Source organism: Schistocerca serialis, chromosome 5 (assembly GCF_023864345.2).
Source record: "Schistocerca serialis cubense isolate TAMUIC-IGC-003099 chromosome 5, iqSchSeri2.2, whole genome shotgun sequence".
NCBI lineage: Eukaryota > Metazoa > Arthropoda > Insecta > Orthoptera > Acrididae > Schistocerca > Schistocerca serialis.
This window is the reverse complement of record NC_064642.1, coordinates 187,683,741-187,710,369: the sequence shown is the minus strand read 5'-3', so window position 1 is coordinate 187,710,369 and position 26,629 is coordinate 187,683,741. Positions and strand designations below refer to the sequence as shown.

Below are 26,629 nucleotides of genomic sequence, written 5' to 3'. Positions count from 1 at the left end.
ATATGTCTTCCTTCCTTTCATTGATTTTTCTCAGTTTTATAGAAGTTATTCTTTTATTTGATAATTACTTTTAGAATTACAACTGTACCTTAATTAAAATCTACTCTAATCTCAATAGAATTACCATTACATTTTCATGTATTACAAATTAACATAGTTGTGAATAATTCCCATATTTTTTAAATTTATGTCCACAATATTTACATTTTAACCCGTTATACTTCTCATGACAGAATAATATTCTGCAAGAAGAAATTAGTTCCCTGCAAAAAGAGCTTAATGGGGCAAATATGTACTGCAATGAGGTCTGCAGAGAGTTTTTGGCTACTGTTGAATTTGTTCACCAGTGGATGTTAAAGAGACATACACTGCAGAGTAGGCTTACAGTAAATCTTCAGCGAAAATTATATGTAATTAAAAATCTCAAAAGGGAAAGGAAGTAAGTGCTGTAATAAATAGCTCTATAAACAATTGTTTCTTTAAGAATTTTTTAGATTTGAGTAGAATGTGATATAATTTGAGACACATAATATAGGATTTTTCATTGTTCATCTTATAAAAGAACAAAGTATATCTAAAATAGCTTTGCAAGAAATGTTCAGAAAGTAAGAGTACTTAGCCTTCGATGTGCAAAGAGATTATTTTTGATAAAGGTGGCAGCATTCCATTCAAGGACAAGGTGTTGGCAGTAGAACACACAGTCATTTGTCACAATCATCTAAAATCTCTTGTTGTAATGCTGTATTGAAACTAGTGTCTTTATTTAGAATATTAGGAAGTGAAGAGCATAATACAGTTTCTTTGTGAAAAGGGAAACATGCTGCTCCAGATTTTTAACAAAATCTAAACGGAGATTATGTGATGAATCAGTGCAGAAGTGGTTTCATGAGTTTAAAGTTGGCAGAAAAAAAGTTCACGATGAACAAAAGAGTGGGTGTCCCTCAATTGTGGCTGATGAGGTAGTGAACAAGGTCAAATAAATGATTCATGTCAACCATTGATTGAATTTGTATGAGATGAATGCAATGTTTCCAAAAATCTTTAGATGTATTTTGCAAGAAAGCATTACTGGAACAGTTGGTTTTCAAAATTTGTATGCAAAATGGGTACTAAACAGCTCACAAATCAATAAAAAGTCAACAGAAACACATCTTCATGAAATTTTTTTGAGAACTTTGAACTGGAGGATGAACAGTTCCTTGGCTCTGTTGTGAATGGTGATGAAAAATGGGTGCTTCCCAGAACCCTTAATATGAAAAGACAACCAGAGCAGTGCTGTCTTTCCTTTTAAACATAACTGAAAAAATTCAAAACCACTTTTTTGGTCTGACAAATAATGACCTCTGTGTTTTGGGGCCATAAAGGGATTTTCCTCATTGAATTTTTTGGCCCAGATGGACCCTAAAAATTGTGAAACTGATGCAGAACAAAAGAAGAGGAAAATCAACAGTTGTTACACAACAGTGTATGTTCCAACATAGGCAACTCTACAAAACAAACCTTGAATTCGTTCAGTTAGGACATCGTCAACCACCCTGCTTGCAGCCCTAATCTGACACCTTCAAATTTGCTTTTGTTCATCTCTCTGAATGTGTTTATGAATAGAAAAATGTTTTCTACTGGTGATGAGGTCCAGAATACCATCAAACAATGGAACAAAGAGGCAGCAACAGGAAACTTTTTTGATGAAGGTATCCGAAAATTCATCCCTTGGCTCACAAAGTGCACTTAGAACAAAGACAACTACATTGGAAAACAGATTTTGATCTACATCTGTGAATTTGTAAATTATATACATAAAATTATTCCCTTTGCAATTTTTCAAAAATTGAGTGCTCTTAATTTCTGGACATGCCTTATACTAAGATAATAAAAAAAACAGATATATATTTCAGTAACTTTTATCTACTGGTATTGAAATAGTCTTTCTATAAGTAACCAAGACATGAATCATTCTGAAGCAGTTGCCCTCAGTGTTCTCTGTTTTATTAGAAATTGTGCCATCTCAAAACCCAGAAGAAATTGCAGATATATGTTTAAAACATCAGTATACACATTGTTCAATATCAAGAATGATTTTAGAAGCAGCAACTCTGCATGTCAGTGTAGATGTTATTGAGGTTACCTGCTAGTATTACCAGTCCTTACTAAACTGAGAACTGAAATGGCTTTATTTAAAGCTCACAGTAAACCTGTACCAGTGGTAGTATTAGGTGGAGGAGATGTAGCCTACAAAACATAGTTGTCATATTAGTTAAAAGTGGTTTGATAGATTTTTCTTAGTTGAAACAATATGAAACATTGCCACTACAAATGATGGAAACCCTGCGATCACTGGTGTAAAAGAGGCAGCTTCTCTAGCCTATTATTTTCAGTCAGGTGGTAAGTACTAAAAGAGATTAGGGTGTGGAGAGGACCCAGGCCAGTATGCTCAGATAAAATGACTCAGACTACAAATGCATAATAGTAAAGTTTGTTGCTTGGTAGCACTACATAAAACATATATGCATACTACAGAAGCTCAGAATGAGCTGACTCTGAAGAGAGTCCTGTGGCCCCACTGTTCCACTAAACAACAAGTGTTAGCTGATGCAATCACTGTTGAGTTGTTGCAAGAGTAACTGAAATTTTGGACATGAGAATACAATTAACAGAATCCAGCTAAATGTTGCAGAGTTGGAAAGGAAATAATTTTCTTACCATCTTAAATGAAAGAGGATATGAAAAGACAGTTGTTTTAATTTTCTTATGTGAACAAAATTTAAACACAAGAATATAGAAAATCATAGTGAAATATTATAAATTGCAATTACTATACTATAAACTATCTGAAAAAATGGGGAACTGTTATATGTATGAGACACAATCATAATTTCAAAAATGTGCACTCATGTAATTTTTAAAAGGAAAAACGATAAGTATGCATGTATGAACTGGTGTTACCTCAGGACATATTTTAACAATAAAGTTTACAAATCTCTGCCAAGGCATTTTTACAGGTTTCTAAAAATTTGAAGCTTTTGTTTCTTGTCATATAAGAGTAGGCAAGTAATTAATTATGATTTTCATATTTTTCTAGAATTCAGATTTCAACTGCAAACTCTGTTATGAGAAGTGTACAATGCAGTAGCACATTCAAAGATAACATTTTTGTACATAGGAATGTTATCATCATGAAGACTCACTTAGTTTCAAATAGCCTATTAGACCATGGTGGCAAACTAGAAGGGAAAATAATGATGATAGGCAACTTGGAAACTCAGTGTTAAATAATAAGATTTGTTAATAATTTCACAGCAGCCATATTTTGGAAGACTCTGCCGAATACCAGTTCATTGATGGATATAATGCATTAGATGTTGATCTGAAATTTAACATATTTGTTATAACCATCTTTCTACATTTAAGAGTTGTTTGCCAGTGAAAGCTCCTAACAGCCTATAACTGAAATATTGTTAATTAACTGACATAATAAGAGCACAGTCAAAATTCTGAATTGATTAAGGTTAATTTCAGGGAAAGGATTCTAGAACTTTTTTATCACTGAAATGTTCTTAAATGTCATAAGCTTGAAACACTTATCATCTTCCTGTTTGTTGCCATAGTAGTATAGTAGTAGTAGTAGTAGTAGTACTAGTATAATAGCAGCTGTTGCTGCTCATTGTCCAGAAAGTAAATGGGATGTGATTTTGCTGAGAGGATTCATGGGTCTTAGAAGTGTTTAAAACAAATGTTAATCTTCTTCTTGCTGTCAGTATTGTGGCATAATTCCTTCATTCAGTAATCATCAGTAATGCATTTCTCTCTTGTACTCAGATACAGCTATTAAATGTAACATATTTAAAATGAAAGAGCAGTTTAAGTCACTTTAATTTGTATTCCTCACTAAATAACCACAAAATGATTTTCTCACTCTTCACGAAACATTAACAATATAACCTACAAGAGTACATCAGGGATGAATTACATTTCAACTTCTCTCCATCACAGCTCACATGAGCTCTCCACTCTATTCTACTACTACTACTACTACCACTACTGCTACTTTTACTACTAAACAGAGAAAAACATAAACCATAGATGCATAGGATTTACATTGGCAGATCACAGATTCCCATTCATATCAATTTTTCAACAGATGTGACATATATGTGGAGTAGCTTAAATCAAATAATTACTGTATTTAGTTAAGTCTGAATAATCAATTTTAGATGTGGATAGTCTTTTATAATAAAAGGAGATAAATAAACATGACATAAAAAAGTGGATTTGTGAACTTTGAAATAAACCAATAATCTAATATTAAAAACTGTGTGTTATCAATGTCACAAAGGCAAACAATGGAAAATCCAGAAATTTCCTAATGTACCAGTACTTCAGACTCCAAATACATTACCTCATTCTTGATATGCCTTACAAACTTTATACTAACTAACAACTGCTTCTGCTTTGAATGGAAAGTATACAAACATATACATGGCACAAGCATGGACACCTGCATGACTCCCTCCTATGCCAACCTGTTAATCAGCCATCTAGAGGAGACTAGTGTAGCTTCCCAGAATTCCAAACCTCTAGGCTGGTTCAGTTTCATTGATGATATCTTCATGATCTGGACACAGAACCAAGTCACCCCATTCTCATTCCTTCACAACCTCCTGGTTCTCCTAAACCCTGCATGCCACCTTTCTGGGCATGGACCTCCTCCTCGCTGATGGCTCCTGTCACACTTTTGTCCATATTTAACCCCCAATCACTGATGGTACCTGCATTTTGATAACTGCCATCCCTTCCACACCAAAAAATCCCTCCCACACAGCAAGATCACCTGAGAACAGCATATCTACAGTAATAAGAATGCCTTTGCCCAGTGTTCTTAAGGTCTCATCAAGGCCTTCACAGACAGGCACTAAGCCCCAGTCCTCAAACAGATCCCTCATGTCATTTCCCCACACAACCCAAATCCTCCCATCATCCCCAAGAACCAGCTACAAAGCAGTGCTCCCTTTATTATGCAATACCACCCTGGACTGGAGCAACTAAAACACATCTTTTATCAGGACTTTGATTATATCTCATGGTGCTCTGAAACTAGGGACAATCTACCCAAGATCCTTTTGTCCCCTCCTAAAGTGATGTTGCATCACCCACCCAACCTCCACAACCTCCTAGTCTGTCCCTCCACCACTCCCAATCCCAACATCTTGCCACGGGAACCATATCCCTGTGGAAGACCCAGGTGCAAGACCAGCCCAATCCACCTTCTTGCTATTCAAATCCTGTCAGAAGATTATCCTACCCCATCAGAGGCTGAGACAAGTGTGAAAGCAGCCATGTCATATACCAGCTTTTCTGTAGTCATTGCATAGTCTTTTATGTTGGTAAAACCAGCTGTCCACCAAGATGAATTGCCACAACCAAACTGTGCCCAAGAGCAAAGTAGACCATTCTGTGGTGCAGCATGCAAATTGAACATAATATGTTTGATTTAAATGGCTCCTAGTACAACACATTCTCTGCTCCCAAAACTATACCATCCTCAACCTACAGTAACCTCTGACCCCACATTCTCCATCCAACAGTTTCTGTCACCTGTGCAGATGGGAGTTATCTTTACATCACAATTCTGGGGTGCAGCATGCAAATTAAACATAATATGTTTGATTTAAATGGCTCATAGAACAACACATTCTCTGCTCCCAAAACTATACCATCCTCAACCTACAGTAACCTCTGACCCCACATTCTCCATCCAACAGTTTCTGTCTCCTGTGCAGATGGGCGTTATCTTTACATCACAATCTCTGCTCCTGATATTATCCCAACCTCATCCCACAGCAATCACTGTCCCCAGACCCTTCACAACAGTTTCTGCCCCCATCTGTCCTATCACCTTCTCCCTGTCCTCAACTCTACAACCTCACTGTGTGCTGTCCTCTGCCAACACATTCACTTCTCCCCTTTTCACCCCCTCGCCGTACCCTCCAACTCCTGCCCTGCAGCTTCCTGATACTGCAGCTGGTAGCAGTCTTGTCATGGCTTCACTTACTCCCTACTTGCTCCACCAGACAGCACTCTTTCTTTCCCCGTACCTGTACCCTGCCATTCCTTCCCCTTCCACACCCCTGCCAGATTAACCGAGTGAGTTGGTGCAGTGGTTAGCACACTGGACTCGCATTCGGGAGGACGATGGTTCAATCCCGTCTCCGACCATCCTGATTTAGGTTTTCTGTGATTTCCCTAAATCACTTCAGGCAAATGCCGGGATGGTTCCTCTGAAAGGGCACGGCCGATTTCCTTCCCCATACTTCCCTCACTCGAGCTTGTGCTCCGTCTCTAATGACCTCGTTGTCGATGGGACGTTAAACACTAATCTCCTCCTCCTCCTGCCAGATTGGTGCTGCATTACAGCCTGAGCTGCAGGAGATGCTGATCATGTATGTGTGAGGTGTACTTGCTTGTGTGAATGAATGTAAGTGTGTTTCCTGTTTTGAAGAAGGTTTCATGCAAAAGCTAAGTGTGTAACAATCTTTTATGTTTAGTACAAACCAACATTAAAAAATATTATAATAGCAAAGAAGTGTATCATGATGTATGATTGGTTATAGCTGTATCACTGTCTACTAGAATCTCTTGGATGTACTCTCATTATAAGCTGTAAAACATGCAGCAAATGCAGCTACATGAAAGCTATGCTTAAATAAGTAATTAAAATATTCTAAAAGAATGCAGCAGTATGAGAACTCATGAGAAGCACAAATGTAAAGCTGACAATGTTGTTGTTGTTGTTGTTGTAGTTGTTGTTATTGTGATCTTCTATCTGAAGACTGGTTTGATGCTGCTCTCCATACTGGTCTATTCTATAAGCCTTTTCATCTCTGAACAACTACTCCACATCTATTTCAACTTACTGACTGTATTCATTCCTAGGTCTCCTTCTACAATTTTATTGCCCCATTCCCCCCCCCCCCCCCCATGCCCCCTCCCCCAACACACACACACACACACACACACACACACACACACACACACTCTCTCTCTCACTATCTCTCTCTCTCTCTCTCTCTCTTCCCTCCATTACCTAACTACAGTATCTTTTCTTTGGTGTCCCAAGATGTGTGCTCTCAACCGATCCCTTTCTATTAGTTGAGTTGTGTCACATAGTTCTTTTTTCCCCAGTTCAGTGCAGTACATTAGTTATTCAGTCTGTCTATCTAATCTTCAGCCTTCTTCTCTTACACCAGATTCATAAATCTTCTACTTTCTCCTTCTCTGAACTGATTTCTGTCCACATTTCACTACTTTTGTACAAGGCTACATTTCATGTCCAGGAAAGACTTCCAAACACTTAAATTTACATCAGATGTTAACAATTTCCCCTTTGTCAGAAATTATTTTCTTGCTATTGTCAGTCTGCATTTTATATTCTCACTACTGTGGCCAACAACAGTTATTCTACTGGCCAAATAATTAAACTTATCTACTAATTCTACTGTCCAGTATCTCATTCTAATTCTTTCAGCATTACCTGATTTTATTTAACTGCATTCTGTTATCATTGTTTTAGTTTTGTTTGTGTTCATCTTCTCTTTCCAAGACACTATTCATTCTGTATAACTGCTCTTCCAAGTCTTGCTATCTCTGACAGAATTATTATGTCATTAGCAACTGCCAAGTTTCTGTTACTTCTCTCTGAACTTTAATTCCCTTTCTACATTTCTCCTTGGCTTCCCATGCTGTTAGCTCAATGTACAGGTTCAATAACATCAAGGATAGGCTAAAACAGTGTCTCCGTATATTCTCAGTGACTGTCTCCCTTTCATGTCATTCACCCCTTATAATCACAGCTCAATTTCTGAACAAAATGTAAATAAACTTTTGTTCCATGTATTTTATCCCTGCTACCTTCAAAATTTCAAAGAGTGTATTCCAGTCAACATTCTCAACAACTTTCTCTAAATCTACATGTGCTATAAATGTATGTTTGCTTTTCTTCAACTTGTCTTTTAAGATAAAGATGTAGGATCAGTATTTCCATGCATATGCCCACATTTCTCTGGAACCATAACTGATTTTTCCCAAGATCAGCTTCTATCATTTTTTCTACTCTTCTGCAAATAATTTGTGCCAACATTTTGCAACTGCAACTTATTAAACTGAAAGTTCGATGGTGTTATCACCTGTCAGCATCTGCCATCTTTGGAATTGTACTTATTTCATTACTCTTAAAATTTTAGGGTTTTATCCTGTCTCATGTATCTCACAGAACAAATGGAAATATTTTGTTATGGTGAACTCTCCCGAGGAACTCAAAACTTCTGATAGAATTTTGTCTACTCAAAGTGCTTTGTTTCTACTTAAGTCTGTCAGTGATATGCCAAACGCTTTTATTTATTTATTTATCTTTAGACTGTCAGCACAACGGTATTGTATGTGTCAGATATAGGGCGTATCAAAAAGAATCATCTGATTAAAGAAAATTGTAAGTATTATGATGTCTGATATATGTGTGTGAACAATTTACCATTGGAAAGAGAAAACTCTTGCATTTTACGTGGTTCCCGCTAGTAGCAGCAGTGTGTGCCTACTTCAGTTCTAGTAAAAATGGTGCTGGGACAACAGAAAGCATTTTGTGTTCTATGTTTTGTGCAGTGTGGGTCAGTAATAACGTTTCAGCATGACTTTCATATTAGGCGTGGTATGGATCCTCCTACAGCACAGGGCATTAGATGATGGCATGAAGGAGGTTGTTTTGTGTAAAGGCAAATTGCTGGGCTGTCCATGAGGGTCTGACACAGATGTCAAATTCATCTGCCATAGTTTCACAAGGATCCACAGAAATCAATACGCCGTGCAGCTTGACAGCTCAACATGCCCCCGATGTCCATCTGGCATGTGTTGTGTCGATGTTTACACATGAAACCATAAAACATTCAGATAATGCTAGCTCTGAAGGTGACAAACAACAATCTGCAGAGTTCTGTAATTTTGTTCTTGGCAAGATGAGGGATGACAGTTTTCTTCCATGCATAGTGTTTAGTGATGAGGCAACAATCCATTTAAATGCAAAGGTGAACCATCATAATGTAAGAATATGGTTTATGGAACAACCACATGAAACTGTACAACATGAGAGAGACTCTCCAAAGTTTAATGTGTTTTGTGCAGTTCCATAGGAAAAGGTGTATGGTCCATTTTTCTTTGCCCAGAGCACTGTTACAGGGAGCACATACCTTAATATGTTTGAAAACTTCTTTTCCTACAGTTGGAGACTGATTTGAATGACTTCATTTACCAACAGGACTGGTAACTGCCACACTGGTAACTGGAAGCGCAGGAATTTTTAAATCAAAGGATTATTGGATGATGGATTGGTTGCACTGGACCAAATGATTCAGCCTTACATTACTGGCTTCCAAGGTCACCGGACCTGACTTCATGTAATTATTTCTTGTGGGGGTTTATGAAAGACTCTGTTTATGTGCCTGTGTTTCAACAACAATGAATTAATCTCAGTTGCTGTGGAAACTGTAACTCAAGACATGCTTGGTGCAGTGTGGGAAGAATTTGAAAACTGTGTTGACATATGCCATGTATCTCAAGGGTGGCATATTGAACACTTATGAAAAGGTATGAGGAAAAGCTTTTTGAGTTTCCTGTTCATCAAACAACAAAATTCATTGTATATGTTTACTAGTTTTAAAAATATAGACATGCCAAATCAGATGATTCTTTTTCATACACCCTGTATATTACAGAAACAATATGTACATACGTAAAACATAAACAAAATTGGATGAAGATAAGTGAGGATAGGGCATGAAGTTGACCATAGCTTAGTCAATGGAACCATCCCAAGATTCACCTTAGCAATCTGGGAAAACTGTGATAAATCTAAGTGAAGATGGCCACATGGGGAATAAACCCTTTAATCGTGAAAGTGAGTCTAGTGCATAAAGACTTGCATAGTCACCTTACTCCATATATGGTTGGAAAGGAAGTCACAAATACATTGAGATTATAACATGTACAAGAAGTAAATCAATGGTATAACCAGAACATAAAGTTATTATGTAAAACATTTCTGACAATGTGACAACTTGAACTCATTACATACTGGTAACACTGCTGTGAAGTACACCAGGCACAAGAAGTAAATCAGTGATGTAATTAGAACATGAATCTTTGACATAAAACACGTCTTAAAAAATAAAAACACATGAACAGACATGAAAAGGGAGATTAGACACCATAGAAGGGGAGTACTCATTGCAGTTGACAAAAATATTGTGTCTATCAAGGTCAAAACTGAGTCTAACTGTGAAGGCATCTGGACATATGCAACAGGTCTAGGTGAACCCAAGTTAATCATCAAATGTTTTTACTGTCCACCTGATTCCATTCTGATAGTTTTAGAATCATTCAAAGGAACCCTGTGCTCAGCAGCATGAAAACACTCAGATCAAGCATTAATAATTGGAGGTGACTTTAACCTAATGAGTATGGCAGGAGACATGTATGGATTCATTGCAGATGGTACAGACAGGCAGCCTTGTGCATTACTTTTGAACATGTTCTCCAGAAACTATCTTAAGCAGCTAGTTCGACAGCCCACACACAATGGAAATACTTTAGTTCTTGTAGCTTCGAACAGGCCTGACATTATTAATGGTGTCAGCAGAGAGAAGTATTAGCAATCATGATGTCATCATAATCACAGTAGTTACTGAAGTTATAAATCCATCCAGAAGGTTAGAAGAGTATTTTTGCTAGAAAAAGCAAATAAGAGGTTGTTAGAATCCCACTTATAAAATGAATGGACATCATTTAGTTACAGTGTGATGGACATAGATGAATTATGGTCAAAGTTTAAGCAGATTGTAAATTGTGCTCTGGAGAAGAATGTGCCAAGTAAGTGGATTAAGGACGAAAGAGATCCATCATAATTTATTGAGAAAATCCAGAAACTGCAGAGGAAACAGAGACTATTGCACTCTCTGTTAAAAAAAGAACGCAGAAATGATGGCAGGCAAAAGTTAGTAGACACTACTGCATTTGTAAAATGTATGATGTGCCAAGCATACAACAACTACCATTATCATACCATAGCAAAAGATCTTCACAAGAACCCGAGAAAGTTCTGGTTGTACATAAAATCACTTAGTGGGTCAAAGGCTTCTATTCAGTCACTTGTTGGAGGTAGGACAATGGAAGACAGCAAAAGGACAGCTGAAGTTTTTAAATTTTTTGTTTAAGAAATCATTCAAACAGGAGGTTCATACAAATGCACCATAATTTGACCATCATACTGACTCCCATGTGGAGGACATAGTACTAGGCACACCTGATGTGGAGAATCAAATGAAAGAGTTGAAAAAAATAATTTACCAGGTCCACATGGAATGCCAGTTTGGTTTTGCAGAGAGTGCTGTACTGTGTTGGCTCCTTAATTAATTTGCATTTATCATGAGCATGGCAACCAATGAAAGTCTCAAGAAAAAGTTCGGGTGCCTATTGTATATAAGAATTCTCGCGTCTGTCGGTCGTCGTAATTTAATGTATATATTATTATTGTTATTATTATTTTTTGATTGTTGCCGACTTACGTGGTGGGCCTTCATAAAAATGATATTTAAGTTGAACAATGTAATAAACTTTTCATATAAATTTCCTCGGCTAGTCAGTTGACGTTAAAGCAAAAGATCTTTAGTTATTAATTACAATTGCGGCCCACACACGCGCGAGAGTGTTTTCTTACCTCCGTTAACCATTGTATTGTAGTCAGAGTCCTGGCTCTGGGTCTCGGCTATGCTACTGAAAATAAGAATCTTAAAGCTAAGTATTTCTGCAACTTCGTGCGGCTGTGGAGAAAAATTAATATTATGCTAATAGCGGGCGAGTTTTCCGCTTCCGCTAATTTTTCATAAGTTAATATCGCCACGTAATGGCGTCGTTGGCTGCATCGGCCGCTGCGATTGTTGAGCTGTAAATTACTTGAATGCAGGTTAATTCAAGGAAGGCGGACATGAAATCGGGATCACCTCTTACAAATTAAAAGTGCACAATAATATTAAATAGTTATATTATATGTTTAACTCATACAAATATGCTTACATTTGTCAGCACACGCAAGATGTCCCTCTAGACACATTCAAGACAAGCGAAGAAGTAAGGTCGACTAAAAAATTAACAAAAGAGTGTAACTTGTCGTCTCTTTAGATCATTCTGTCATAAATTATTTCTTTGCAATCTAAACCTACACAGAGAAATTATTATTTTACGGCTACATGACAAAAAAATCTCTTACAAATTATGAATGTCTCCTTTATAAATATTGTCTTTTCGTAATATGGCACTGGGGACGCTATATTGCCCCCCGAAATGTTTGTGTCATAAAAAATGTTCTTGTTTTTTGACACAAATATTTCCACTTTCATGTCCACAGTGTCCACACGCAGATTTTTCTTTCACAGTTTACATATGTCACATCGTATGTTGTAATTACTGAGGTGCGTTGCACACAAAGTGTAATACAGATGAAGTTCAAGGTATACAACCACGAGTTAGTCCGGAATATTCGAAGTCCCAGGGGTGTCAACTGTTCGCTCCCCATTTGGCGCGGCCGTAGGGAAACGTGGGGAAAACCTCGGCGGAGCGACAGACTAACTGCTTTGGTCACTTTCACTTAATTGTTTCTGGAATGTCATTGGAGTACAGGATGTGCATACAAATATTTTTGTTGCACTATGCAAAAAATGAGCTCATTAAAACAATTGATTGCGGTGTCGTTGATGATCTACGCCGCGACGTTTGGCTCGCGACGGCGTCGGTTGGTGTGTTCGGTGCTCGGCGTTCGCGGCGGCTGCGGAGAGGTCAACGCCCGCTCGACGCCAGCGTGTGTCTCGCCGTCGCGGAACGTCAGAATCAGCTGATCGGCTGCACCATTGGCGATGCGCTTCTGTCTCGGCCGGGCGTGGCGGAGTGGGATGATATCCGCCCCCCGCTCTTGTTGGCAGGAGTCAGCTCTGCTACGCATCTCCGATGTAGTACATGAAACACACACACAACCAACGTAATATTTGTTTCCCGCTGCAGATGGTTACGCTAGTGGGAAAGGAGCATTTATTAGTGCGGCAGTTGTTGTTAAGTTTTCGCCAGTTTCCGAGTGTCAATGTCTTGCAGAAAACATGACATGGACCTTCTCCCGTGAATGCAGTTTTGATGCAATACTGTTTCCATTACACGTCAGTTTTTGTCTTGATAAAATTATTTATGTTTTCGCTGCACTCGCAGGCACTGGTGAGTGTCCCAATACGAGCTTAGCACAAACATTCGCCGTTTCTGCGGTCGCTGTTTTGCAACAGTCCACGCATCGCATTCCAATCTCGCATTATTGTGCTCACTGAAACTACAGTCTGTCCCAAAAATATTGACTGTGGGTTCACTTCACGTTAACAGTTCACATTTATAGTAAATTCACAGTTTTTCGTGCGTAATATTGGCGTTTGGCGTCCTCACCGCTGTTGAACGTTCAATACTAGCACTTCACTGTCCATATCACAGTTTCACCTTCACAGTTTTTCACACTGCTTAAAGTAACTGTTTCGATTAGTTCACAAACACTAATGTATTTCATTCAGTCTGAACTGGATTTTGGCTAGTGCTGGATTTTACCAGTCTCTCGCACTAATTATCTCTTTTTATTTTCCACTTAGAGTCGTAGTTGCCTTCAGATTTTTTGACTATACAATTGTATTTCCGTCTCATCTGAGGTAAGTCCCCATGTCATGTCTGCCCACTCATTGCGTACTTGCCCTCCAGAGCCAGGCTCGACTTTACAAAACTTTGCCTCTCGCATTATTGTAGACATTTTATAATCTAGGCCTAGCGTGCAAGTTCCTAGATTAATGTTAGATTTGTGACTTTTGTTTACACTACAAATTCGTGCAAATCTCTGCCTTAGCAAATGGCAATATATTTTAACACTGCTAAGCGGTAGTCGCGTTTACTGATTTGCTTTGTACCTTGTCCACAACACCTGAGGTACCTTGGGTGATGTACACCCTGCACTCATGTTATTAAGTAAATTATGCTTGAGCATATTTCAAGATCGGTATAGACATAAATACATGAAACGACTTATACACTATAATATTGAATTTCATAAGTTGCATTACTACTACAGTTCAAAATATTCATGACACACTAATGAAAAATTCTTTCATCATTAAATGCTATTGAAATTTATTTTTTTAAATATATTTTTTTTCTTTTTTTTTTTTTTTTTAGCTTTTTTCAACATGAAATTTTTAAAATATTCTTAAATCTACGTTCACTTTTTTTTCAAAATGTAATTGTTTAAAAATACTATTATTCCTTAACATCTACAAAATTGAATCGCACTAATCTTGTGTGCCTCATTGTCTTTAAATGTTACACTAAAATCTTAACATTTACACACAGAAAAAAAATACACTCTAAACTTAACCTACTACACACAAATGTAAACGTTGCTCTACTGAGTGAACTTCTTTAAGTCTTTGTAAGTATTTTTTCTTATTTCCTTGGTAACTGCCTCCTTATTTGACCACGGAATGGTGTAGTTTGCGTGACAGAAAGTATCGTGAGGTACCACTTCGATGTTATAGGTGTAGCCCTCGATATCACCGGGTTTTTCTGAAAACACATGCTCATAATCTATAAGTAGCTGAGTCAATTCGTTTTGTTGTGCTTCAGTCAAATGTTCTGACTCCCTAACTTTCATGGCTATCAGTTTCCTTTTTTCCTCTCTGTCTTCAGTAATAAACTCCTTATAACATGCTTGTCTTGTACTTAAGTCAGAATATAAATTCATTACCTGTATTCCTTCGAATCTCGTTTGAAAGCTCCGGCAATATTTACCGTGCACTTCCCGTGTCCTCAACAACGGCAAAATTACACGTCTATCCTCATTCATAAGGCTTACTTCCCCGCACAAGAGGTCGATTTTTGCGTCCCTCTCGCGTAAAAATTCCATCCCCAGGATGCAAGCAACACCTAATCCCTTAACTACTAGGAACGAGCTTTTCATTGCTTCATTTCCTACCGTAAACTCGACTTGCACCTGGTGCTTTATGATATGAGATTGTGCACCTATTGCACCTGTAACACGACAATTCTTCACTGGCAATACTGGTATTCTATTATTTTGACTCAAGTACTTGTAAAAATTTGCACTCATGACATTGGTTGACGCACCGGTATCGACTATTATCTGTATTGGTGCTCCATACATATCTGCTTGCAATATAGCCTGCACAACACTTTTGTCGGTTCGGTTACATGTCTGCGGTATGTCTACAAGTTACTTTTCTATTTTTGTTCCTTCATTGTATCTCAGCATACAAAGTTTATGGCTGTCATCCGTGAATGTGCCCTCACTACACCATCCTGCAGCCAAAAACGGAGAGCGTATTGTGGCTGTCTTTAGTTTAACGGATGAGCATTAGTGGGTTGACAGTTGTCTGTCACTTCCACTAACCTCACATTGTGGTTCTGGTTGTTGTTGTTGCTACTGTTGGGTTGGCCGCCCTGCCTCCCCGATGGTGTATTTTGATATTGTGTATGGCTCTGGTTTTGTGGTGGTCGGTTGTAACTCCCTGACATGTTCTGTGATGGACCTGGGTTGGCGTTCCATTGTGGCGCTGTGTTTTGTTGCCACTGTGGTGTCGGTTCATTACAACCACGCCACTGGTTTCGGTTGTTCCGCCATTGCGGATTGCCGTTACCATTATATCCATTACTCATACGTCCATCATGATGTCTCTTTCGATTTTCACGATTATAACCGTTGCCGTTATAACCATTGCCATTGTTTGTGCCTTGATTCTGTTGCCGGTGCTCTTGCCTATTCCCGTTACCATTTGGTACTAAGTTACTACCGTTACTGTGGCTGCTATTGTAATCGGCTTTGTGTTGATTATAGCCTGCATGGTTCTACTTGTTTTCGGTTTTCATATCTTCGATCAATAGGTCAACAGAATCCACTATTTCCATGAATTGTTCTATATCGTATTCCGGCACATTGATGAAATATCTTTTAATTTCACTGGGAAACTTCATTTTTATTATTCTGATTATGTCACGATCGGACATTGGCTCGTCCCAGTACCTGGTTTTGTTTATATACTTTTCGAAATATTTGCGTAACGTTCCCATCTTAGGATTGTACATTTCTGGACTGTACAACTCCTTTCGTAGTCTTTCTTGGACGCTATCGGACCAGAATTTTTGCAAGAATGCACCTTCAAACTGTTGCATCGTTAGACATTTTTCGGACACGTCGGTGGCCCACAGTGCCGCGTCACCTTGAATAAAGGAGACCACGAACTGTATTCTTTGTCTTTCCGTCCATGTCCTGGGAAACACATTCCTGAAGCTCTTAAAAAATACAACAGGGTGGACATTTCGTTTTTCGCTATTGAAGGGTTGGAATGTCCTGTGTTTTATTACATTGTCCTCTTTTTTGCACATCTGATTGCTACATTCTGGGACATTCATCACTTCGTGATGTGCGCTGCACGGTATCGCGTGTTGTTCGTGCTCATAATTCGCATTAGGTTGCGGTTGTGCACTCGCACCCTGGCTACTGTCAGCGTTATTACAGTAATCAGTATGCGGAGTCGGATTCATGATCTGCCCGCCACTGTTTACATTGCTTTCCAACGCAGACAGTCTCCGCGCGACCTCCTGTTGCCAATTTGGCAACTCCGCTGTCACACGGGATTTGATCTGTGTTAATTCGGCATGTAGTGCGGCAGCGCTGGCGTCAATATTTACACTCGCGGCCGCAGTCGCTTGTTCTACAGCTGTTTTTACGTCGCTTTCAATCTTAGCAAATATCTCGCGATCCTTTACTTCTAGCCATTCATTTAATTCTTTTTCTACTTTTTGAGCTTGCACTTCCAAATATGCGTCAATACTTTTCCGTGCATCTATCTCCACATTATCTACGCGGTTGGTTAAAGTCTGGACATTATCTTCAAGCCTAGCCTGCGATATCTGTAATTTTTGCATCTCGCCGGCTAAGCTTTGCGCAAGATCGGGTATTTCTTTGCACGCATCCCGCATCTCGGCTAGTTCGCTTTGGATACTGTCGAGTTTTGCTTCACTGCGCTGCTCTTGCTCAATGAGCTTTTGCGTTAATTTTTTCTCCTGCTCATGCAACATCTGAGCCAGTTTTTCGTCTCTTTCTTTTTCCCTCTGTTCTAACATTCTTTCCTTTTCCCTTTCTTTCAGTTCTCTTTGTTGCTCTTGCTCATGGAGCATCTGAGCCAGTTTCTGATCTCTTTCCCTATCTCTTTCTTCTAACCTGCGCAGAAATTCTGCAAATGGGTCTGCAATCGGTGAGCATACTGGTGCCCCGCTTAATCTAGCACTCGATTGGCCCCCCTGCCCAGGCAGTGGAGTTGTTACTCTATTCCCATTCTGCTGTGGAGCGTCATTCACCGTCCACAGATCCTCGCCCCCCGCTCCGGAAATTATGTTATCCGAGGCGGTGGCTTGGGATTCGTTTACGTATTGCAAATGATCCTCACTTTCCATATTAACAGAATTTTGTTCTTCTGGTACGGATGCTTTAGGTTGTCCTATCTTACCCATACTAAATTCACTTTAAGCCACTGACGAATCTTTAACACTGATACACACACGATTAATTATCCCCTCCAAAAATAAACACATAAATACACAAAACGAATAATTATCCCTCCAAAAATAAACACATAAATACACAAAACACCGAAGGTATCTCATGTGCACATGGGTTCGATATTCCGCACAGAGCTACACAGGATGCTTGCACAATAGGCCTTCCCTTACTTCTTTTTCTTTCTCGCAATCCTTTTTCTTTTCTACACTTTTTCCTCTCCAGATCTCCTCAGGGTGTGGTTTTGTTGTTGTACATGTAAAAGAATTCATACAAGCATTAATATTTTACAACAATTAGACATATACATAATTACATTCATTACAATAGAATCATATTAATCGGGCCCCAAAGTTGCGGCGCCAATCTCGCGTCCGTCGGTCGTCGTAATTTAATGTATATATTATTATTGTTATTATTATTTTTTGATTGTTGCCGACTTATGTGGTGGGCCTTCATAAAAATGATATTTAAGTTGAACAATGTAATAAACTTTTCATATAAATTTCCTCGGCTAGTCAGTTGACGTTAAAGCAAAAGATCTTTAGTTATTAATTACAATTGCGGCCCACACACGTGCGAGAGTATTTTCTTACCTCCGTTAACCATTGTATTGTAGTCAGAGTCCTGGCTCTGGGTCTCGGCTATGCTACTGAAAATAAGAATCTTAAAGCTAAGTATTTCTGCAACTTCATGCGGCTGTGGAGAAAAATTAATATTATGCTAATAGCGGGCGAGTTTTCTGCTTCCGCTAATTTTTCATAAGTTAATATCGCCACGTAATGGCGTCGTTGGCTGCATCGGCCGCTGCGATTGTTGAGCTGTAAATTACTTGAATGCAGGTTAATTCAAGGAAGGCGGACATGAAATCGGGATCACCTCTTACAAATTAAAAGTGCACAATAATATTAAATAGTTATATTATATGTTTAACTCATACAAATATGCTTACATTTGTCAGCACACGCAAGATGTCCCTCTAGACACATTCAAGACAAGCGAAGAAGTAAGGTCGACTAAAAAATTAACAAAAGAGTGTAACTTGTCATCTCTTTAGATCATTCTGTCATAAATTATTTCTTTGCAATCTAAACCTACACAGAGAAATTATTATTTTACGGCTACATGAAAAAAAAAATCTCTTACAAATTATGAATATCTTCTTTATAAATATTGTCTTTTCGTAATATGGCACTGGGGACGCTATAGAATGCTAAAAGAACAGATCTACAAAAGTAGAGACCATTATCCTTAAAACCAATTTGCTGGAGAATTCTTGAACATATTCTCAATTCAAATATAATGCTGTTGCAAAACTCAGCTTGCCATTGTGTCATATGATATTCTGAAAACAATGGATGAAGGGCAACAGACAGACAGATTTCCAGTAAGCAGCTGACATGCTGTCCCACTGCAGACTGTTAATGAAGGTATGCATGCAGAGTAGTTTCCCAGATATGTGAGTGGCTTGAAGACTCCTTGTATGTTGCCCTTTGGCAGTGAGTGCACATTAGAGACAAGGACATGATCAGGAGTATCCAGCAAAGTATGATAGAACTACTTCTATTCTCTGTATACATAAACTGCCTGATGGGCAGGGTGAGCAGCAATCTGTGGTTGTTTAGTGATGATGCTGTGGTATACAGGAACATGTCATCATTGAGTGACTGCAGGAGGATACAAGATGACTTAGACAAAATTTCTAGTCAGTGTGATCAATGCCAGTGTGCCCTAAATGTAGAAAAAAGCAAGTTAATATAGATGAGCAAGGAAAACAGTCCCATAATGCTCAAATAGATCATTAGTAGGGGGTTGACACAGTCACATCAATTAAGTATTTAGACATAACATTAAATAGAATGAGCATGTAAGGATGTCAGTGGGGTTGGCTAACGGTTGGCTTCAGCTTATTGGGAGAATTTTAGGAAAAAGTGCTTCATTTACAAAAGAGACCACACAGAGAATACTTCTTGAATACTGCTCACTTGTTTGAGATCCCCAGCAGATTGGATTAAAGAAATACATTGAAGCAATTCATACATGAGCTGCTTGATCTGTTACTGATAGGTTCAATCAACATGCTAGTATTATTAAGATGTTTTGTGAACTCCAGCAGGAATCTTTGGAGGGAAGATAACATTCTTTTCACAGAATATGATCATGAAAATTTGACAACCCACATTTACAGCTGGCTGCAGAACAATTCTACTGCCTCTACCACATGTTTTACATAAGGACCATGAAGATAAGATAAAAGAAAGTAGAGCTTGTATGGAAGCATACAGTCAGTCATTTTTGTCTTGCTGTATTTGTGAGTGGAGGAGGGAAGGAAACGTCAAATAGTGGTACAGGGTATCCTCCTCCATGCACTGTACAGTGGCTTGTGGAGTATGTTTGTAGATGTACATGTAGAACATGTTATGCACACTGCTGAGAAGTCTAACACAGGAACACATAAAAAGCCTACCACCACTATATCCATGAAAATTAATCTAGCAGTAGCTCCTTCTATGAGGATGTGTATTGCACTGCATCTGGTAAAAACAGCAGAAAAATTGTTTCGCAAATACAGACAGAGTATAGACGGTGCATCAATTAACAAAATCAAAAGGACTCAACAATAAAAGAGGGTCTAATATATCTATAAGCTAACATATTCATTTACATTGTGGAAACAAGTCTCAACAAGAAATGATTTTATCTATGCTCTAAAATCAATTTCCCTCTCCAGCTCCTTTATGTAAGTTGGCAGTGCATTGTAAAGAATGACACCAAAGTGGTTCACATGTTTTTGAGTATGAATTGTTCTTACTTGATTTACAAGTTCAGGCACTTGTTGCAAATATTACAACTGTGGTAATTGCAGCTGGTTTGCACGTTACCACATATAACTCTTATCATCAACAAACATTTGTACAAGTACTAGGAGAGTACAGTGCACAGACTGAACTTTAAGGAACGTGCAGTCAGTCCTAAGTGACAATAATTGTATAGCCCTTTTCTGCAATGTAAAAATTTCTTTAAATTGACTGTTAATTTTAACCCCAAAAAAATGTTCCATTGTGGGAACAGAATATAAATAGTAGTATATGGAATAAACTGTCCCTCCTAATATCTGCACATACATATATTTCGACAATTATCATACATGTGCACACATTCCAAGGTATAAGAACAGGTGAATTAACATGGTGACTTGGATGAGTGACCTGAGTCCCAAAGATACGACCTATTGATGCCACACAAACGAACCCCCCCCCACCCCGCAGTACAGAGTACCACATGTGAGTCTTGAGGGAAAACCATGTGGTCGTACGAGCTGGTAGACGCATGACCGGGACCTCCACCCCGACTGGGGTGAGGTGCAGAGGCGGAGCGATGGGAGGCAGGTCCACTTCGAAGTCGTTGAGTCAGCAAGGATGGACGATGCAACAGCCAGCCTGAGAGCAGGTGGGTTGAATGGGGATGGCAGGGTGTAGGTGTGGCAATCCCAGATGCTAATTGAACTGTCCAGCGAGATGATGGCATGAGTTTTCATCGGGTCACACCCACGAGGGAGGGTGAGGCTATGCACAACAATGATGTTTAACTGGTCATTGGGTGGTGGGGCTACGGTGTTTGTGAGTAGAATGAGAACTCAGTCTCCAAGAGTGACGATTGAAATGTTGTCCACGTGGTGTGGGGGTACATTGCAGAGGAGGGTGACTATGGGAGGAGGTGTCTCCATAGTCGATGAGGTAGCAATGAAACCCACACACGCGATGTCTGATAAACACACGAAAGGTGATGGTGAGGCATCGGGTGAACAAAATGGTGTGGTGACCCAAGGAGAAACACTGTCGGACTCCACAGTGGGAGGGAGACTGGTAGGAGAGTCATTAGGAGAATCAGACTGAGCGAGCAGAGGGTTGTTGGGGTCCACGAATGCTGGTTTGATTCGGTGTAATGAAGCAGTTTGCGGACTGTCTTTGATGATGATGTCGATAGTTGTATTGCCCTGCCAGAGGACTTTAAAAGGGCCAAGACAAGGTGGTTGCAGAGGTTGTCAGACTGAATCGTCTCTCAGCATTACATGGGAGCAGGTATTGAGAGCGGTTGGCACATAAGTGGTGGGGAATGGCTGATAGGTGGGTGCAGGCGTGCACGTTTGAAGAAGTGGGTGCGCATGCGACCTGTGAAATCCTTGGAGGGGAGGGGAGGGAGGGGGGAGGGGAGGGAAGACTTCAGGTACTTGAGGCTGAATAAGTTCCCCTGGTAGGATGGGGTTCTCCCCAAAAACGAATTCTTAGATAGTTGCCTGTAAGTCGGGCTTGAAAGATGAACGGAGGCCGAGCAGTATACATGGAAGTGCTTCGGACCAGAGGCAGTCATGGCACCTGAGCGCCGTTTTTAGAGTGTGGTGCCACCATTCCACTAACCCGTTGCTTTGTGGGTAGTTGGCTGTGGTGTGAATTTTCTTTATGCCACAGACATTACATAAAATGCTGAACAGGGAAGACTCAAACTGCTGTCCCTGGTCAGTGGTGATAGTGATTGGACAACTGAACCTAGCAATCCATGAGGAGATAAAACCCTTGGCCATGGTCTCGGCAGTGATTTTAGGTAAGGGGACTGCCTCTACTCAGTGCAACGTGCGGTCAATTGTGGATAGAATGTATCTGTGGCCCTCTGACGGTGGAAGACGACCGATAGGATCGGTATGTACATGAAATCGTCCTGGAGGCATGTCGAACTTGCCAAGTGGTGAGGTGGCGTGGCAGCCAATTTTGTTGCATTGGTGGGGGACGCAGCTGCGTGCACAGGTCTGACAGTCCCATTTTATATTTTTCCAAATGAAATGCTCGGAGACGAATCATGTAATGGTGCGGGTGCGAGGTTATACAGAGCGTTGAAGGCCTGCTAGCACAGGGGGTGGGAGTAACGGGCATGTTGGTAATGGTAGAACAGTTGCACTACACCTCGTCCACAACGCCAGGGAATGTAGTTTCAGTAAACACAAGGGATGTTTGAGGGTCCGTGAGGAGAGCTTGAGATTCCTCGTCGGAGGCTTGTAGGGTGGCCAGATTAGATACATTAATGATGCATGAAATAGTATTGATCTGCAAAAAAAAAAAATCTCTGCAGCAATGTTGTCCATGCCTTTGATATAGCGAATGTCGGTTGTGAATTGGGAGACTAGATCAAAGTGACAGAAACGCCAGGGGGGTGGGGGGTGGGGGGGTGAGTCCTAGGGGGGGATTGAAGAAAGCATCTGTGAGTGGTTTGTGATCCATGAGGATGCATAGGTGTAGTCCAGCGAAAGGGTTTTTGTCCTGATGTCTGTTTACCTGACAGTGAGTCTGTCAGCGGGTCCTGCACGGCAGAAGGCAGGTGATGACAGTAGTGTGCCCAGGAAATGTTGGAGTTCTTTGTAAGTAGCCAGGGGCAGCAGTGAAGTGATGGCATGCACGCGAGATTTGGGAGGCTGTATTCCATTAGTGGAGACGATGTACCCCAAGAAAGTGATGGAAGGCTGACGCAACTGGAATTTTTCTTTGTTGACCTCGTCAATAACACTGAAGATTGTAGCGCCCGATAACATATGAGTGAAATCATTTATGTTAGGCACAGTGTAATTGTCCATGACAGTATGAATGTGACAAAAGTGTGAGTTCTCTGGGCACATTGAAAATGTGCCACATGGGGTCGGACTATAAATTACTAGTGGAACTTGTGGAAGAACACTGTGGTGTGGTAAGATGCCCCTGGAAGACGAAACGCTGAAAGATGTTTTTGAGCCTATGTGGTCAAAAAGTTGAGCAACAGGTCTGGGGGGTGAGCAAGGCAAATTTTGTGCATGAAAATGTTCATTGTTAGTCTTCAAATGAGGCAAAACTGGAACAGGTCATGACTGATAGTGGCCGGGTGCATTTTGGAAAAATGGCGGTGTTGCACACAGCATGACAGTAACAATTGTTGCGGCCCATTGAGAGTCAAAGTACGTGTGCAAATGTAGATCACTTTGAACATTATAAGATCAATTGGTTGGTACACAGTTCTGAATATTATCCACTTCACACTTCACATGTTTGCGAGCACAGTCCGGCGACACGAAACCCGAGTCCATTATTTGAGTTAATGGTGTAGTACTCGACTGTTGTAGAACAACAAAGTTTGAGGTTAATGTGGTTGGAGATCGTGAATCACTATGGAGTAATGGAGAGCCGGCCATTGGCGAAGTATTGAAGGGGCCCGGCAGTCGTATTTGGGCTTCCAAATGTTCGAACAAAGCATTGGGTGAGGTGGCCATGGCGGAGTGCGCATAACCTGTTGATTTAAATAAAATAGAAAGAAACATTCCACATGGGAAAAATATATTAAAAACAAAGATTCCATGACTTACCAAATGGGAAAGCGCTGGTAGACAGACACGATAAAAAACACACAAACACACACACAGAATTTCAAGCTTTCGCAACCAGCGGTTGCTTCGTCAGGAAAGAGGGAAGGAGAGGGAAAGACGAAAGGATGTGGGTTTTAAGGGAGAGGGTAAGGAGTCATTCCAATCCTGGGAGCAGAAAGAAACCTGTTGATTTGAAACTCCTGGCATGGAAGTCACGGAAGACGTAGAAACTTCAGGGTCACCAGTATGGGAACAGGTTACAAACAGCGGTATATGGAATAAACTGTCCCCACCAATATCTGCATATACGTATATTTCGACAATTATCATACACAATCATACAGTACAAGGTATAAGAACAGACTGAATTAACATGGCAGCTCAGGTGAGCGACCTGAATCCCAAAGAATAATGTTGTCTATGGTTGATGTGACCTATCGACGCCACACCATAATCTACAAGGGACTAGAAGTAGCCATAATAAGCCATTCTAGCATTATCTGAGAAGCAAACTTTAGAAGTAATTCCCAGAGCAAAAAATGTGGAACTGAGAGTCTGGGAGAGTTGAGTTGTGTGGCCTTTCCAGTTTAAGTCTTGATCAACATACATTCCTAAACATTTTGTGCATCATACCCTTTCTAACTCAATTTTATCCAGTACCAGTTGGAGATCTTGGTTGTAATTCATCTTTCCAAATTGTATATAATTTGTTTTCTTCCATTGAGGGTCAGCTTACTGCCACTGAACCATGAATGCAAGGAGTTGGGGACTTTATTAGTTGTTGTGAACAAAGATTCACAAAGAACAACATTGCTCACAACTACGCTAGTGGGATTTGCAAACAATGTGATTGTAGCTGCAGCTTCTGAGGTGTGTATGTTTCTTTAAATAAAGAAGAGTAGGGGGCCTATGGCACCACCCTGTGATACACCTATTTTGAATTTCTTTGTCTTGGATATTAAAGTGGCTCTCTGATTACAATGAACTGATGTGAGTTGCAAAATGTGTGATCTGTAGCACAAATGTGATTGAAACAATTTGTTTTCAATTCTTTTTATTGCCATTGCTTCCAACTTATCTAAAATAATTTCATGACTAATAGCATCAAAAACTTAAGAAATTTCTGAAATAACTCCTTCAACACTATCATTGTTATCAAAGTTTCTAACAATATCATCTGAATAATCCATTATCACTGTTTCTGTCGTCTACCTGTTCAAATGTTGCACTGCTTATTACTCAGAAGACTGTGGTCTTTTGAGTACATAGTAATTCATTGTTTCATTGATCTCTCAATTACCTTAGAAAATACACAGAGGAATGAAATGGGTCTACAATTTTCAACTTTATTCATATTATTAACACTTGAATAAAGAATATTATTTTTGAGAATTTTAATCTCTGGGGGTAACACTCCTTCAGTGAATGATAAATTAACAATTTGCACCAAGGGTTTTGCAATTTGTGAAGCAACATAGATTATAAGTGACACTAGTACATCATCTACATTGCTTTTAATCACCTGTTCTGCTTAGTGCCCAGTACTTGGAACTATCCTCATGCTGATGCAGATGTACAATACATAAATTTATCCTTATTTGTGAAATTTAAGCCAAATGTTTGCGAAGCACCCATAAATTAATTTTTTTCTGCAGAATGGATATTATCAGCATATAGAATTGATATTATCAACATTTGTAAATGTAATTTCCTGTTCTTCATGTATCTTTGTGTTTCACATTTTACAATATCACATACTGGTTCTGATTTGTTGCTTGACTTGATATTCTTATTATGCTATCATACCTAAATAACTTTGACTTTGTAATTACCTGTAATATATTTTCTTATAGATCTTTATGTATTCTATAAACTGGCAACCAGCAGAGCTTTTCATCTGAGAACTGAGCAGTTTTAATGTCCTATAGGCAACCTTAATGCCTGACATAATCCAGGAGCTAGATTTAGAGATATGACATGAAATGACTATTGTCAGTTTCCTTGAAAACACCTTTCAAAACTGCAAGTGAACATTGAAGAGAAAGCATCATGAACATTGTTAGTACCTAATTTTGAAAGCTTTTCTAACATTCATTAGTTTGACTGTCAACAAAATTAGCAAAATTTTCTGAAAAAAATTTCTTCTATAAGAAAATACTATGGAGGAGTATCAATTGATATTCGCAATAGGAGACATTGAGGCGCAGACAGGCATAACAAAAAGACAGCTATACATTTGAGCTTTTGGCCAAAAGGCCTTCTAAAGTAGAAAACACACACACACACATATACACACAAAAAGCACAACTCAAACACACATGACCCCTATCAACAGCCAGATACAGTGGCATTATGTGTGTGAGTTACACTTGGATGAACATGCATGTGTCTTCTAGTTTAGAACAAGTCTTTTAGGGTGACAGCTGAAATGTGTAGATGCCTTTTTGTTGTCCATAGTTGCCAATCTATCCTTTTCTTATAATGTAATTGCTTCATCCTGGATTTTCCTTCATTTGATGTCTTCTGTAAGAAAGAAGTACATCCTTTTCTTTCACAGGTGT

At 39.4% G+C, this 26,629-nt stretch overlaps 1 protein-coding gene across 2 annotated transcripts in view; it reads left to right on the top strand.

Moving 5' to 3' along the window:
- LOC126480911 (centromere-associated protein E-like) overlaps positions 1-26,629 on the top strand; it is a 588,622-nt gene that overhangs the window by 528,357 nt on the left and 33,636 nt on the right. For both annotated transcript variants that reach the window (XM_050104316.1, XM_050104317.1), the window contains one exon: positions 234-439. In XM_050104316.1, the coding sequence (XP_049960273.1) occupies positions 234-439 (206 nt within the window). The remainder of the gene's footprint in view (positions 1-233; positions 440-26,629) is intronic.